The sequence below is a fragment of the Macrosteles quadrilineatus genome, unplaced genomic scaffold (assembly GCF_028750875.1).
Source record: "Macrosteles quadrilineatus isolate MER2022 unplaced genomic scaffold, UCM_ALF_1.0 Scaffold_24__1_contigs__length_1734639, whole genome shotgun sequence".
Lineage (NCBI taxonomy): Eukaryota > Metazoa > Arthropoda > Insecta > Hemiptera > Cicadellidae > Macrosteles > Macrosteles quadrilineatus.
In genome coordinates, this window is record NW_026542617.1 from 543,557 (window position 1) to 560,456 (window position 16,900).

Genomic DNA, 16,900 nt, shown 5'->3' on the forward strand with positions numbered 1-16,900 from the left:
TGTGCGATCCAAAAACAAGCGTTATGTGGAAAACTTAGCGAAAACATTTTTTCTTTTTCATGACAACGCCCGTCTACACAGTGCGGTCTTAATTTCCAGAGTGTTTCGCAATACCTCTCCGAGTTAATAGTTTGGCCACATTCAAGAAAGTCTACTAAAATCACTCCCTGAGCGTCTCAAAACGCAGTAGCCATGATTTTTCTTGCTGATAGAATCTGCCAATACTTAATTGATTTCTTGGGGGAATGCGTGAGACCCCATTCCATCGACTGCCTTTTTGTTTCACAGTTGATGCTTTACCCAAGTCTCGTCACCAGTTACAATAGATCAATAACATGGTTTCCATTTTTGTCATACTCTTCCAGAAATGTCAGTGCTGCAGCAACTCTTTGTTTTTTGTGGTATACTGTTCAGAACTCACTTGGCACAACATTTGTGGTATCCAAGTTTACCAATCACTATTTCATGAACTCTGTGAAATTTGAGGAAAATGTCCTGAGTTCCGTGATCGTAAAACAATAATGGGGGTTTTCATTGATTTTTACCACCAATTCATCAATCACATGACCAGGCCTACCGCTGCAATCCTCATCCTCAACACTGGTTCGGCCATTTTTAAAATCTATGCACCACTCACTCGTCGGCTTTCACTCATTATTCCTTGGCCGTACACATAAATAATCTGGCAATAAATTTCAATAGATTTGTAATTTCTCGCTAACAAAATCCTTATCACATATCGGACTTCACAACTGGCGGGATTTACACTTGTAGCGCTCATTTCAAAACTCCACTGCATACAAAGTACAGAAGACACCATGCTCTAGCTACCACAGCTGGTTGCTTAATAAATGTAGGAACACTGACGCCAAGATGACGGTCCTAGCCCTGCCCACTGCCCCGCCAGTTCCTGTCCAACCATCTTAGACCATCTAGTCCAACGTGTTTCGTGGGACTCAAAAATCTACTCAGTCTTTGTTAGGGGATGAGCCCCACTGAGATGAGCAGGGAGGCGGTTGCACCCCCCTAGAGCAGGGAAGATAAAAATCAGATGTTGTATGATGTAAGAATATTTGCAATATAGTCAATAAATGACTTCACTAGTTTTTGTGAGCAAAATCTTGTAAAAATTACAATATACCTAATTCTTTAGTACTTATTTTCCAAAATATTTTGAGAGGAGCCTTTTAACCCCCTTCTTTCCTGAACCCCCTCCCCCAGACCCCCTGGTAAGTGGTGCTCCTGTGCAATATTTTGGTGGTGCATTTGGTTAGGCCAACGACCTGTGAGCAGGATAAAAAACTTTTTCAACCATGAGGACACAAGAAGTTTTTTTGGTTCCACAAACGCCAGCCAGTCTGGATATTTAAGCACAATTAAATATTTGTTTGTCTTTTTTTTCTTTTCTTTTTTCTACGCCAGTGGCATTTCACAAGAGAAGTTACGAGAGATTAAAGTTTAGTGGATGTGCCGGGGATTGAACCCGTCCCTCCCGCACCGAAGTCCGAGACGCTAACCACTAGGCTAGCAACACAACCAACTTTGAACTTGACATCTGCCTGAATATTGTCAGACAAAATAAAGGTAATTGAAGCCCACAAAATATCTACAATTGAATAATACCTTGCCTAAAAACATATTTTATTTGTGAATTATATTTCATCCTTGAGTGTGGCTGGTTGGGTGTAAATGATAATAACCAGTGGTAATAAAGTAATATTGCACTACAGCCGTTATTACAGCCGATTACTCCATTGTCGAGTGCGTAATGGTACCCTAAAGTATATCATTGTTTTTTTGTTATATTTACAATGCATGTATCATGGTTTACGTAATGTCTTCATTTATTCTTACGGCAATATGGCAATACTGTAGAATATGTTCGGCATAATTTGAGGCAGGATTTGATTCCTTTACAGAGTTTATTTGTTCTTTATTTCTGGTTTTAAAACAACTACCAATCTGCCCATTGTCCAATATAATAAAAGTCACGTTTTCCACACACGGTATACACCTGAATTTTCTAATATAGGTATGTTGTGGATTTCACAACATACCTGGTTGAAGGTTGTTGCTAGTTCTGTATGCAACTGAATAGTTGTGCCTACTAAAAGGTCGGGTTTCTAGATGTTGGTTTAGTTTACAGGACTCTAATGAAACATATTTTTTATCATATTTATCAATTTTATTTTTGGCTTTCATCTTGATTATCCTGTACAGTTTATCAATCATGTTGGTGCTGTAACCGTTTTACAATTTTGATTTAAAACGTTACACAAAGAGTATTCAGGCAATTATATTTTAGAGCTTTCCTGTATCTTGTATTTTTTTGTACATTTATCAGTTTTCAAGATATTAGTTCCTAAAATCTAAAAATTAACTCCTACTTAAAAAAAAAACTAATTTTATTCATTTACAATCTTACTATTTTCAGCCGTCATAGCTTCACTACTCTTTTTCAGCTTAGACTCTGGTTTAGTAGAACCAAGCAAATCTTCCATACAGGTAGTAAGTCCCTTCGGGCGTGTTCAGGTCCGAATCGAAAAGCACTGTACATCCCCTCCACAAGAATAATTCTCCGCGCCGCCCCGCGCTTCAGCTAGAGTTGTTTGGTGGGCACGGCCCCTGGTGAAGCGGACAGAATTTTTTCTCCGCGTCACCCGCTGGATGCCCGGTGGGCGCCTAGTTTAACTGTCAAGATTACAGTGTTAGCATAACGGGAGTGCCGATGGAGACCAGGTCAAGTCCCTTCAAACGCACACACCCCCACAGGTCTCCATCGGCACTCCCGTTTTGCTAACACTATAGTTATGAGACTTCCGACACAATTATTCTGAGAGCCTTTTTAGTCTTCTCCAACTTTTTATCAGTTCTGGAGCTATTTATTTACAGTTTATGATGCGAACTACTGAACGAATTTAGTAGTTTGGAGTAATGGCAACAGGTGCATGAATACGGAAAACATTAATTTATACAATAGTAAAGAGATACCTACTAACTTGGGTCTGCTACCCACCAACTTTTAAGGGCTGGATAGCTTTCCCTGAAAGCACACCTATAAGAAAAATTTGGGTCCGCAAACAACTAGGGGTTTAAAGATTGTTTAAGTAACTGTGAAAAGTAATAGTATAAGGAGACAGGAAGGCCAATCCATGAGTGTAGACAGGAAAATGTCAGTTATACAGATGCACTTCTTTGTCAATTGAATTATAATAAAAACTCAAAACATCACAATGTGTGCTGACAAGCAACACAGGGTTGGAATATGACATGCCTAAACTTTTTTTTCTTTAATTCACTTTAGAAATGAGAATTAAGTGTTGATACCAGTATGGTAGATACAAGACATTCCACAAAGCGTTCCTCATACTTTTTTTTAAATAAAGCCTTTGTTTATAAACGAGGGCTAATGGATGTTTGAACTAATATCTTGGGGGATTGGGGGATGAAAGGTTGGAGAAATGTTTACAACCAGAAAAGTATCCACGTATGATCTGTACAAACTATGTAGTTGATTTGGTAAGGGACCCCCGATTGCTGCCCTGTTTGCTTGGGTACCTATATGTTTTGCCAAATCAGCTAACGGTACCCAATTTTAATACAAAGTAAAATTAAAATACTAACTCAACTCATAGTCTTTTTAACAAGGTAAATATATTCAAACACACTAGTAAATTAATGTAAAACATATACAAGCTGGTATTTTATGTTTCATGATAATTGAGCCTACACACATCATACGGTCTGGAAAACAACACACAAAAGGAATTATAACTAGGCTACTAGAAAAAAACTTTTGCAAAAAATATACAATAATGTGGTTTGATTCAACTATATTTTTGTTAGTACACTCCACGTAAACTTAAACAAACCAAGTCTTACCATATGAATTAGGATGGAGGAATTGATTTCTGTCACGAGTTTTTCTGGAAACATTTTTCAGTGAAAGTTAAAAAGGAAAAATGAGTTTAGAATATTCTGCACGACATTTATTTGATAACTGTTTGGTTTAACTCTACAGTAGGCTAATATATTGTTCAAAGTTTTTCAGCAAAATATGTTAATTTGTTAAAGGACACTATTTGTTTGAACTATCAAACAAACATAAAAATAACTTATGATTTTTTAGAAAGTAATATCAATTGAATTGATTTTATTCTTGGCATTTTTTCTCTAAAGCTACTCAATTAGGAGTTACAGCGTGTTAAAACTAATAAAAAATGACAAGGTTTCTGCATGACATTCTGCATCATGCAGCTCCTAAACGGGTACGTTTAGAGAGAAAATGCTAACAGTAAATAAGTCTTAAAACTGCATCTAGATTCGAATAAGACCATGACATACACAGTTTTTCTATTTTCAAATTTCCCTTCCATTTTGAAAAGTTGAATCAATTTTTTTATGTATGTTTTTAGAATCTAGATGCAATTTTAAGACTTTTTTACTCTTCGCTACATTTTCGCTCTAAACATACCCGTTTTGGAGCTACATGATGCAGAATGTACACCACAAGTAATTTACTCTTAGATTTAACACGCTATAACTCCTAAATGAGTAGCTTTAGAGAAAAAATTCAAAGTATAAAAGGTCTTCCATAAGAAAAATCAAAGTTGGCGGCCATATTGGAAAAACGACGGATAAAACTATTTTTTCAACTTGACCAAAATTTGTTTGATAAAAATCCAAGTCAGTTACCATTTAACATTTTTTGATATCTCTTATAACTTTAGAATAAAACAGCTGGCACACTTATATCTATCACCCTGTATATCATTATATACAATTGTTCTTAAGTCTTAACCAATGAGTTGGATCTATTCAAGGAACATCTCTTTGGAGCCCAATACAACAATCCAAGTAGATAGGCATGAGTACAGAATGCCACTCATTGGTCTAGATAAATCAAGGTAACTGAAATTAGAATGAAAACATGGCAAACTGGAAAAAAACAATCAATCAAGTTTCCTTATGACACAGAATCAGGAGACCTATATTTGACCAGTAGATAAGTGCATACAGAGTGAAGTAACAATGGGGAATCTTCATTGTATGTTGACAATCTAGGACAGGCCTTACCAAACACAGACATGCCCGGAAACTATGCCAATCCAATAACATACAAACAGTTTTACTTAACAAATAGCCTAAATAAAAAGCATATGTTTAATTTACACAGTTATACAACAAATCATGAATACACTTCTCGATGAGTTCAGTTTGATACACTTTTGTGTGGTTCAGTTCACAAAACTATGATAGGAACCAACTACATGCTTGAGATTGCATTGCTCTGTAGAGGTTATCTACAAAAGAGTTGGTTACTTTACTGAAGTTCTCAAAGTGGAAAAAGCTGATCTTATTTGGTTTACCTGAGGCATTGAAAATAGGGTTTAAAAATACACTTGTTCAGACTAACTTGTCGGTTGTTTATACTATACACAAGTTTTCCAGTAGATTATGATTAAGGTTGTGTGTCTCAAAACATTTGTTTATAAGTAATACCAACAATCGTTCCTCCTGCCAAAAAAGGAAACTAAACTTCAACTATCCTAAACGAATTGGGACCGTACCGCATTCAGATAATTTTATTCATTGCAAAAGAAGGTACAAAACATTTGGATGATTGTGTTTAAATCAAAATTCATGGAATTTTATAGAAAATAGACTGAGTCAAGCCGAGATTTTATCATTGCACTCGTAGGATGCATCTGCGATGATTTCACTATCGGATCATCCACACTTTCGCCCTGAATGCAGAAGATGATGATGATGTCTACAAGACCGCAGTTGTTCAAGATTTTTTCATCACTCCATACCGAAAGTAACTATTTTTGATAACAGCTGATATAAAAGAAAGTTGTTGTTTCCCAAGATCTAATTTAGAGTGAGAGAAAAACGATCAGCTGATTTTTTATCGCTCTAAATATTATTTCACAAGAAAGAGGAAAATCTGAGTCTTTTGGGTATACTGCTATAGTATATGCAATGGTTCTCACTCTCTCACTCTCGATTGGATCTCCATTTATCCACTATGTGCGCTAATGTTTTGTTATAGTTTATTTTAATGATTTAAATCAGCTGTTTTCATTGTTGCACAATCTAAATGTAAACAGGCATTAGTTTGTTTTGCTATGTTTTAGTATAGTGCGTGTTTGAAATTGTTCAAAGTATGTGTAACATTCCAGATAATTTGATGAAAAATGCTTCAGAGGTAACCAGAAAAATCATGAGAAGGGTAAGAAGAGGAATACAGAAAGTTTAGAAACTGGTACAAATCACAGGTCTTTTTCAGAAGAGGGCTGTTACGATTTAAAAATGGATTGAGATTTATTGATTTTTGTGATTTTAGAGCTGTTGTGATTTTTTATGATCAGTAAATAAAAAAACAAGTGAGTAAAGCTATAAACTAACAAAGTCAATAAAAGTAAGTGAGGAAGTATTTATTAATATACTTATCTAAAAAATCTATAATCATAAAACCATATGGCATATATGTACATTGAGAAATGTATTTTCATTTTCATCGATAAAGAATGGTCTAAAAATTTTAATGCTACTGAGGTATGGTATGTTAATCTGTATGTGTGTATTTTTGCATTGTGTTGAAAAGAATCGTTCATAACTCACACCGAAAGCTATTTTCCGACACTTGCTCCATTATTCCCGTCCTTAGCTTCACCTTGTACCTGAAAATAACTCTAAATTTGGATTTCCTGTGTGGGGCATAGCTTCACACATGAAATTTGAGCGCGCGGCAGAACATGCCACTTTTGGTGCTAGTAATGAAATATACTATTCCGTTATCATGGAAAACGACAATGATCTTTCTGTGACCACGGATGATGATTATGATGTCTACAGGACCACGGGATGTGTTCAGGATTTTACCGTGATTACGGCTTCTGCTTTCTTTAATAATAATTCTAATTACTGTAGTTATGGGTTTGTAAAATTCTATATGCGATTCGGATAGTTGGCGTATTATATAGTTTAAGTTATGATGATTGGATTTCTATTGTGGTTAAAAAGTTATCACCTTTGATGACCTATGATAACTGCAATTAGGTAAAACTTAGGAATGGGTTTGTATTTGTTATTTCAATTGTATGGCTTGTAGAAACTTAACCCTTAGGACTCAAAACATTATCAAGTGATTTCATCCTGACTTTTTTATCCCTTATCTTATGAACAAAAAATGAAAATTATTTTTGAAAAATATTTGGGTAGATGAATCTACAGTAAGAATGCCTAATTTGAGATGCAATTCACCCATCCTGTCAACTTCAACCAGAGCCAACAATTGTTTATTTTAGGCTCTCATTTCCCCATTAAGCACTCTCACACACAGATGAACTCATAATGAATTAACACAATTTTAAATCCAACCCATCAATCTATAGTATTTACAGAGCTGTCTTCTGACCAGCAAGGTATTAGGTAACGACTTACACTGATCGGTCTTTGATCATACCCAACGATCTACAGCACTGACTCTGACAACACGGGTAAATCGAAAGCCCAAACATAGCAGTTGTAAACTTGACTTTTAGGCTAAAGCACATTAAGGTATATCTTTCATTTTTTGTTTGTTGAGATAAACTTGCATATGAAGTAGAATCCTGACTAACCTAAATAAAGGGGCAAAGATGATTTGGATAACTAATTTTTCAGTTAATCAACAAAGGTAAGAATTTAAAGGATATGACTAGCTATTCCAAGAGATTTACACCAGTAGTTTTTTATGTTATATGAATCATCTTAAAATCTACAACCGTATACATAAAATCTATTACTTAAAATGATTGAAAGTTGTTTTCTAAGTTTTATCTACATTATGGTATGAGATCCGTTGTAATCTACTTCATTAAATTCCTGTTACCTAACTCATTTTCCAGTTGATTCAAATGTTTTATGATGACGGGTTTCTGTTTAAAGGGGTGCGGTTTAGAGAGGTTTTAGTGTATAGTAATTGAGAGTTTGGTTATGTTTATTGTTGCAAAATAAATATATTGAAATTTGTAGCTCAAAGGGATAAACCTGTAGATTCATGTTAACAAAATCTATTTAAATGTGGTTTGTAGTAAGATCCAAGATACACAAATAGGCCTATATCTTAAAGACAAGATTTATTTGTACTATAGTCAAACCTCTGATATGAAGCCTTGGTTTTACCTCTGTTTAGATGCAAGCACTAGTCTTTGCATCTTGAGCGTTCTCACTAGTTATCTGTTTGTTTATACATTTTACCTTGTTACTATACTCAGTTGAGCTAGAGGGCCTAAACTCTGAACAGTTGGTTTATTATTTCCAAAGCGGGGTTAGTACGGTACATCAATTTTTGTTATTTCACAAAATGGATAAGAAAAATGATATGTACCATTTAAGTTCTAATGATGTTCAAGGCCAATTTTTTTTGCAATTTTACCTCCATTATTATTTAATAGTTTTTGTTGCCTGGAATCATAATATTTGTACGTTTACTACTTAACTACTGCTACATATAAATTTATTTTTTAATTTTTACAAACATGTTTATGCTTATAAATAAAATCCCAGAAAAGACTTGAGAATGATACTTTTGACTGCATATATGTAATACATACATTATTAGGTATAAATCATCATTTTCATAGTAGGTTGGTTTTCAAATCGTTATCCGGCCAGGGCTTGGTCCCGTGGTGGCCAAATGAGGGGTTCTGCTTACTGTATTGAATAAAACAATTTAAACTTTAAAATTACAGGAGTCTATGATATTAACCTCCCGTTTTAGAAATTCTAGCCAATAAAAAAAACAAAAAAAACAAGAGTAACTTGTTGATATCTTTTCCACTAAAGCCCTTTCTTTTGATACTATAAATGAGTTATTTACATAGAGTTTCATCATTGTTTTATGATCCTTTTAAGAGGAAACTCTTCAGTTTATAAGGTAATTTATTCCTAAAAAAAATTGAGGACATTGGTACTGGACCAAAGGATGAAATCCTAACAATATGTGATTGAAAGACCATTTTTTTGTTGATAAACTAAATTTCAAAAATCTGGTTACATTAAATTGTAAAAGAATACAGTTAACCCCCTCTTAACCGACCCTAATTGGGACAGGACCTAGGTTGGTTATAACGGGCAATCCCTAAAAAAAAAACATAACATAATGAAGTACCATTCATTTGGAATTATATAATCATTATTTTGAAGTCGTAATTGCATTATTTTATAAAATGAATTACACTTATCTCCTTTTTTTTGTATTGATAGAAAATGTCACAAATAAACACAAAACATGTTTAAGTAAAATAATTTCAGTGGAATAAATTATTGTTGTGTAGACAAGAGCCAATAAAAATTCTTATTTTAATAACTTTAGTAATGTAATATTAATTGATGCTTTCCAAATCTATCGTAATACAGTACAGAACTTTTTGTTGAAATTAAAGATACAAGCGACCATTTTGTTATGAGACAGGATGTTTATTTATAGCCTTTCACTGGAGGCTGGAGTCACAAAAACGATCTTGACCTTGGAGTCGTTAGCCCAACCTCCTGCACTCCCTACAAGTTGGTTGTTTGTTTACTCTAGCGATAAGATAATCAATTATCAAAATCGTAACGCACTTAACATTTTATAAATTTTCCGCACAGATAACAAATCAGACGTGCTCGTGCTAGCACGATGATGGCAAACTGGCAATATTTTTAGAGATAAATACAGAATAACTTATTCTCAGTCACATCCTGTGGAGACAGTAAGCTTAAGCTGGGTTTTCCTAGGCGCGGAATCGGCGAGCGGAGAGAGGAACGCGGAGAGCGGACTCAGCTTGTCTTACGTAATTTAATGTTACTGTTTTCCTAGCAGCGGAGCGGACCGCCACGGGCCGAGCGGAACTCGCTTCTCCACGTTCCTCTCTCCGCTCGCCGATTCCGCGCCTAGGAAAACCCAGCTTTATGGTTCCCATCGCCGAGCATGGGAGCGGAAATGCCGAGATTCCTAGAAAGCAGCGGTTAAACCGAACTGGTCTCAAAGCAAGGTCGGTTAAAACAAACTGTAATATTCTACAATCGAGGGTGGATAATCCGATAATCGGTTAATGCGAGGCCGGTTGAGAGGGGGTCTACTGTATTTGGAATGATAAAGTTTACACCATTCATTAGTCATCAGAGCTATAAGGCTCCAGGTGTAGACAGGGTGCCATGTGAGTTTAAAAAAAAATCTCCTGATGTTTTTATGTTCATGTTATTAGATGTTTACAATAAAATGTTTTTCGAATTCAATTTAGCTCACAGTTTAAAAAAATCCATAATCTTTCCATTACATAAAAAGGGGGATATTAATCAGGTTGAAAATTACAGGGGTTTGTCATTCATCGATTGCATTTGTAAAATATTTGTAAGTTTAATGAACAATAGATTGATTGAGTGGGTTGAAAAACGTAAACTTTTAACAGAATTCCAAGCAGGGTTTAGACAAGGTTATTCAACAGTGGATAGTATCTTTAATCATTATTCTATTTTAAGTTTACAGCTTAATGTTAAGAGGGGAAAGGTGTTTGCATTTTTTGTGGATTTTTTGTCGCTTTAAAAACAATGTGACTAGGTGTGTCGACGAAAGTGATTGAAGTAATAAAAAATATGTATACGGGCACAGTTTCAAGTGTTTGGTGTAAGGAGGGGGTTACTGTACCAGCTACCTTTCAGCACAAAAATGTGGGTTTGAGGCAAGGTTGTATAAGCTCTCCGATTGTGTTCAGTTATTTATAAATGACATGCCTGAATTTGTTGGGGGAGGTCTTAATTGTGCAGGCAGAAAAATCAATATGTTAATGTACGCAGATGATAAAGGGGAATCCTGTAGAAATTGTAAATGAATATAAATATTTAGGTGTTTTGTTTACAACATCCTTATCCTGGGAGACACATTTTAAGGAGAAATCTAGAATAGCAAAGTTTGCTATAAGCTCATCATGGTCAAGATTGTTAAATTGTAGGACTGCTTCTTTAAGTTCTAAATGTATTTGTTTTAATTCCATTATTAGATCCATTTTGTGTTACAGTGCACAGGTTTGGGGTTGCTGTGCAAGTGCACAGGTAGAAGCCGTTCAAAGGAGGTTCATTAAAAAATTTTTAAAATTGCCTAGAAACACAGAAAATTATGTTTTGTATTTAGGGACAAATTTTGAAAAATTGCATTTATTCACATTAGGTCAAAATATAAATTATTTAAAGAAAATTATGTTTAAAATGTCAACAGATCGTTTGCCTAGAGCTTTATTAGGAGAAATTATTACAAAGAATGTTGGTTGTATTTCACTTTGGAAATTACTTGGTAAAAAGCTCGATATTGAGATTGATTTTAAGTCGTGGGAACAGCAGAGGGAGCGGGTAGTGGCGCAGCTTACGACAGTGGTCGAGTGCGAGAGAGAGCGATGGCGTGGTTTTTGTGTAGGGCAAGCGATGACAGCGCGATATCGAGACCAGTACTTGCTCCTTGACCTTGACCGCGGCGGCAGGACATTGCTGACTGATAAGGCTGACACTGGACTTGTGTCGTGGCTTATTAAGGCTAGAGCTCAGCTGATTCATTTGAATTATAAACCATGGAACGATGGAAGTGGGCTTTGCTCCCTTTGTAATTTAAATAAAGATAAAACAGTATTTCATTTTGTAGCAGAATGTCCAATAAAAAAAAAAACATTACATTTAAAGGGTTAGGTAGACATTTCTTGGCTCAAGCTGAGTTTATTTAATATTTAAATGGGGAGGATTGGAGTATTTTCTGTAAATTTTTAAGGGAGGCCTGGTTTTATAGATGGGATTCAATCCAAGAATTTAATTTTTAATAGGACTCTCTGCTGTATAGATACCATAGACCATTGTTTAATAAGTGTAAGGTATTTTTTATTTTAGCAGTATGTATTTTATTTCATGTTCACGTTAGTGTTGTATATGTTGTACATATGGAGGTTGACTATTATGTAATTGTACAATAAAGCACTTTTTTCATTTCATTTCATTCATTTCATAGTCATCAGAGCTTGACACTTTCATGTAAATAATTTATTAAAGAAAACAAATAAAAAATAGAGTAATATTCTTGATAAAAACAAATCTTGAGATTATTTTGGTATCATAAAAAAATGCAAATAAACTTTTTTGATGTAAAGTCTTATTATTCCATTTATGCCAAATATACAGGGTGTCCCGTAACTCTCTGGACACATGTATATAGCGTTATTGCTTAGGTCAAGACAAACAAATTTCACCATAGGAACATGGGTCTGTGGTGTCTAGTTTACCGACTGTCGGCATTTATGTGTGTTTAACAAAAACATAACTCCTAAACTGTTTGAGATACACCGTCGGGATTTTGCAGAAATGTTAATCTTATTAAGGCTTATCTTTGTTTAAAATTATACTAAAAAATCATTAACTGTTTCAAAATGGCAGCAATTTAATATATTTGATGCCAAATTTCACGTAAACCGTTAACTTAACAAAAAAATTGCAAGATACTAAAAAGTTAGTACATTTTATGTAGTTTTCAATGATACTTTATTTGTTAAGAATTTTTAAATAATAACAGAGAAATGTCTTCTTTTCCAAATGCATGACCAGTGACCACTTTTCTCCATTTAAACAATGCTAATACTCCTTTTACGTTGTTTAGCATTGTTTAAATGGAGAAAAGAGGTCATGCATTTGGAAAAGAAGACATTTCTCTGTTATAATTTATCCATTCTTAAGAAATAAGGTATCATTGAAAACTACATAGAATGTACCTACTAACTTTTTTGTCACTTGCAATTTCTTCGTTAAGTTAACGGTTTTCGTGAAATTTGGCATCAAATATTTTAAATGGCTGCCATTTTGAAACGGTTAATGATTTTTTAGTATAATTTTAAACAAAGATAAGCCTTAATAAGATTAACATTTTTGAAAAATCCCAACGCTGTATCTCAAACCGTTTAGGAGTTATTCATGTTTTTGTAAAAAACACATAAATGCCGACAGTCGGTAAACTAGACACCACAGACCCATGTTCCTATGGTGAAATGTGTTTGTCTTGACCTAAGCAATAACGCTATATACATGTGTCCAGAGAGTTACGGGACACCCTGTATATTAATAATAATTCTAGTTCCTAGTTACTTTTTAGGTGACCACTGCTAAAACCTTTTCTTTAGCAATGTATATATTCTATAGATAATTCAATCTTAGACCAATATAAGTGCTTACTGCTTACAAATGTATTAATATAGATGGCATAATTAAGATGTCCAAACAGTTTTTAACACAATTCATAGAATATTTGTGGTTAATGTACATAACAGGAATCCACAAACACCAAAAGAATAGCTGCGGAACAACTTACTCGATAATTTGATATGGCCGGTAAGTCATATCCGCGTCACCATTGGACACTGTAAGATGTCGCAACGGAATCATGGACTCATCTTCTTTTGTTTGGCCAATGTCCTGCATTGACTTTTCACTGGACAGAACCAACGTTTAAATTTATAACAACAGATGATGATGAACTTGGATGACAGTGACACCAACACAACAAACAGTGCAAGACACAGATGAACTTGAAGAAAAGGGAGAATGCACAACTACCAACTGGGACACCTACTAGACATTTACTTATTGAAACAGGGACGGAAGAGAAGTAAAAGCATAAACCATTTAAAATAACAGAAAAGGATTAAGTATCCATTTTTTTAATGAACTGTGCAATAAGGTATGTTTATTTACGGAAAGAAGATGATTTGATATAATCATCAAAAAAGCAAATGATTTTGTTTGTCTATATGTTTTCAACAAAAATTCATTCTCAATGGCATATTTCCCCCCAAGGGCTGAAAGTGAGGTTTTGCAGGCTTTTAGTTTGATTGGATTTTCACTAAAATATTCTCTTAAACATGTCAGATTTATTCCATGTTTAAATAACATTAGGTTTAATTTTGAACAGTAATTAGGTCTGCTGGTACAGAGAAGGTAATTAAGTGGGTTTTTTGCTAAATATAAATCGCTTAAAGTATGAAATAAATAAACTTTTCAAATTTGATCAAAATAAAATATCTATAAGCATACAACAACATTCAAATTTACTAAATATTGCTTTTTAAGCTCTACAAAAAGATTAGAAAGAAATTGGGATATTTTTTGTTTCAATGGCCGAAAATGGGTAAAACAATATTACTCCATAAAACCCTTATTAAAAACCTTGTTCCTATAATCTAGGCATCGTGTAGGTTTGTACATGTATGACCGAATTCAATCAGAATTGAATGGTTTTAACCAAGTCATGGTGCTAACGGACACATACACGAACACATGTTTGAACGAATGTTGTGTGTGTTTTTGGCTTCTGGGGATATCAAAACAAAGTGTCCAAGGCCTAGCTAGGTCTTACCATGAAACTTAAAGTACTGTAATAGTCTTATACGGCAAAATTTGCTAAAAATGTGAAAATACAATCTTTTGACAACAAAACATAATAGTTCTACTACATAGTGACTTAATAAATATTGATAATCAGTTTAGAATATTTAGTTTATGATCGTATAGCAACAAAAAAATTAAACATAAATGTGCTTATTGCCAATTTTTTATTGAATTTTTTTATAGGTATGGAGAGTTTAGAATAAGTTTACGATTTTATAAATTTTAAGCCAGTTTTTGGCTCTAGGATGTTATAGTATTGGTTTTAGTACTCGGCCTACAAAACACTTATTTCAGTGATCAAATGGTGTCCTAAAAACATCCTAGTGAGAGGAAAAGGATATGTTTTCATATTTTGATCTGTTAAGTCATTTTGATAAGAAACTTTGATAAAACAATGGATTCAACAAAAAAAACTTATTTTTAAAATTAATTTTCCTTCCTCGAATTTATCTCCCTTCAAAAAAATAATGAACTTAAGGCACAGGGATTTGAGTGGCTGGACCGACCATTATACCCCTTAAATATGATGATACTCATATTAAATTATGCTTTTGCTTCCTTAACGCTAACACTAACAGGAGCCACGACAGAAAACACGAGATGGAGAAAAAGACAACAAACAATTAAACACAAATGATGGACTCTTACAAGAATCAACACGACCATGATTAGCAACGGTGCAATTTATTTTCCCAAACATTCCAAAACTGAACATGTATAACATACAACAGTAATGATTGCTTGAGGTGTAAGCCTTGTGTAATTATATGTCTAATAGTAATAGTAATATGTGTAATTATAGGTCTAAAGTTATGAACAAACTATTTTTATTGTCTTATAAACCATCCTTTCTAGCAAAATACTAAAGGATCGTGGTTTTTACATCAGAAAATTTGAATTTGTAGAGTAAAGTTAATACGACTTAAATAACAATTTAAATCTTCCTACATATGAGACTTAAAAGAATATTGATTAGGATGAATACTTTTTGACAACATAAAAAACTTTATTTCTACTGTTATTTAATACAAAATAAAGAAATTAGTGTTGAAATATTTGGTGAAACAAAGATTAAATGTTTATTAATTTTATATAACATAAAAACTTAGATTAGCAAATCAATGTTTTTAGCAAGTGAACATTAAATTATCTACTTCAAATTGCAATTATAATGTGACATTAACATATCCTTGACCCTACTCAAGAGTTATAACAAATTTTGTAAATGTTAATGTAAAGCGAAATATAACTACTTAGTTCTATATGAAGGATTATTATGTACAAGGATAGGAATCAGCTAGCTACCTGGTATAGATTGTCCAGATCAGCTTTTGTAACACAGATGAAACACATAACGCAAAACAGAAAACTTGATATTTCGTCACTGTTAAGCTTCGCGCGCACTACGGCGGCACGGCACGGACAGGCGGCCGGCACGGCAATTTTTAAAAGTTAATAACATTGAATGTAATATGAGTGCGCCCACTACGGCGGGAAGACCGGCAATGGACGTTCGGCAGCTTCCGCCGTTTGTTAAAAAGTCCGGGAGACAGAACTCTAGGACATTTCCGAGCTGCCGTACCGCCCGTGTCGCCCGTACCGACCGGGAGCACTGCACACCGACCGGGCGGGCGGCACGGGACTCTGTCAAAGTCGCAATGGTTTAGTGTGTTGTATACTATGTTTACTACATAGATGTTAGTAAGGTGATTGTTCTCGTTGAGAAATATCCGAAACTGTACAACATGCGACTTCAGGAATATTTTAATAACATCCGGCGTGAACTTATATAGGCAGAAATAGGATCTATTATGAAAAAATCAGGTAGGTTTTCACATCATCCTCTACAAGATCAGGAAACAAGGTGTGGAACTCTCCAAAACTTAGTCCTTTTCTGTTTATGTGGTGCATTCAAAATCTTTGCTTCCGCCTTCGTGTCTCCTCTTCCTCTGCTAAAATTAAACCTATTATCACCACTATATCTACATCCAGCTGAGTGCATGGCAACGCTGGTGGCGCTGCCTACGATTGACAGGCAAAGCTCTCTCAAAACACTTAATGCTTTTTACCACGCGGTTGGCATTCTGGGTTATAGTAGTATGTTTTCTGTGTCAAGAGGGAGAAGAAAGATGACGAAATATGAAGTTTTACTGTTTTGTGTTATATGTTTTGTGTGTGTTACAAACGCTAATCTGGACTCTATCTACCAGGTAAGCTAGCTGATCCCTATCCTTGTACATAATAATCCTAATCAGCCAACTGGCCTTTTCCTAATTCCTAACCTTTATAGTTCTTTATGAAGTTGTGTTTGTCACACATACACCCATGTGCTTTGTCATAAAATATTGATAAACAAACTGTAAAAAACTTGTCCCATTTGAGTATTTATTCAAATTCCTGTATAAATTGAATGTTTAAAATATAGCTTCAATCGAGGTTATAAAGAGTATTTATTTAG

General features: G+C 34.4%; 1 protein-coding gene across 13 annotated transcripts in view; it reads right to left on the bottom strand.

Annotated features, from left to right (window-relative positions):
* Nucleotides 1-16,900, bottom strand: part of LOC129005578 (muscle calcium channel subunit alpha-1-like) — a 304,273-nt gene that overhangs the window by 5,577 nt on the left and 281,796 nt on the right. For 10 of the 13 annotated variants that reach the window (XR_008491839.1, XM_054434499.1, XM_054434502.1 and 7 more), the window contains one exon: nucleotides 13,367-13,486. The exons of 1 other annotated variant lie outside the window; for it this stretch is intronic. Coding sequence is in view for 11 of the 12 variants with exons in the window: in XM_054434499.1 (XP_054290474.1) it covers nucleotides 13,367-13,486 (120 nt within the window). In the remaining variant the exon portion in view is untranslated. Of the gene's footprint in view, nucleotides 1-3,882; nucleotides 3,927-13,366; nucleotides 13,487-16,900 lie in introns of all 13 variants that reach the window. 2 more of the 13 variants (XM_054434500.1, XM_054434501.1) reach the window with 2 other exon arrangements.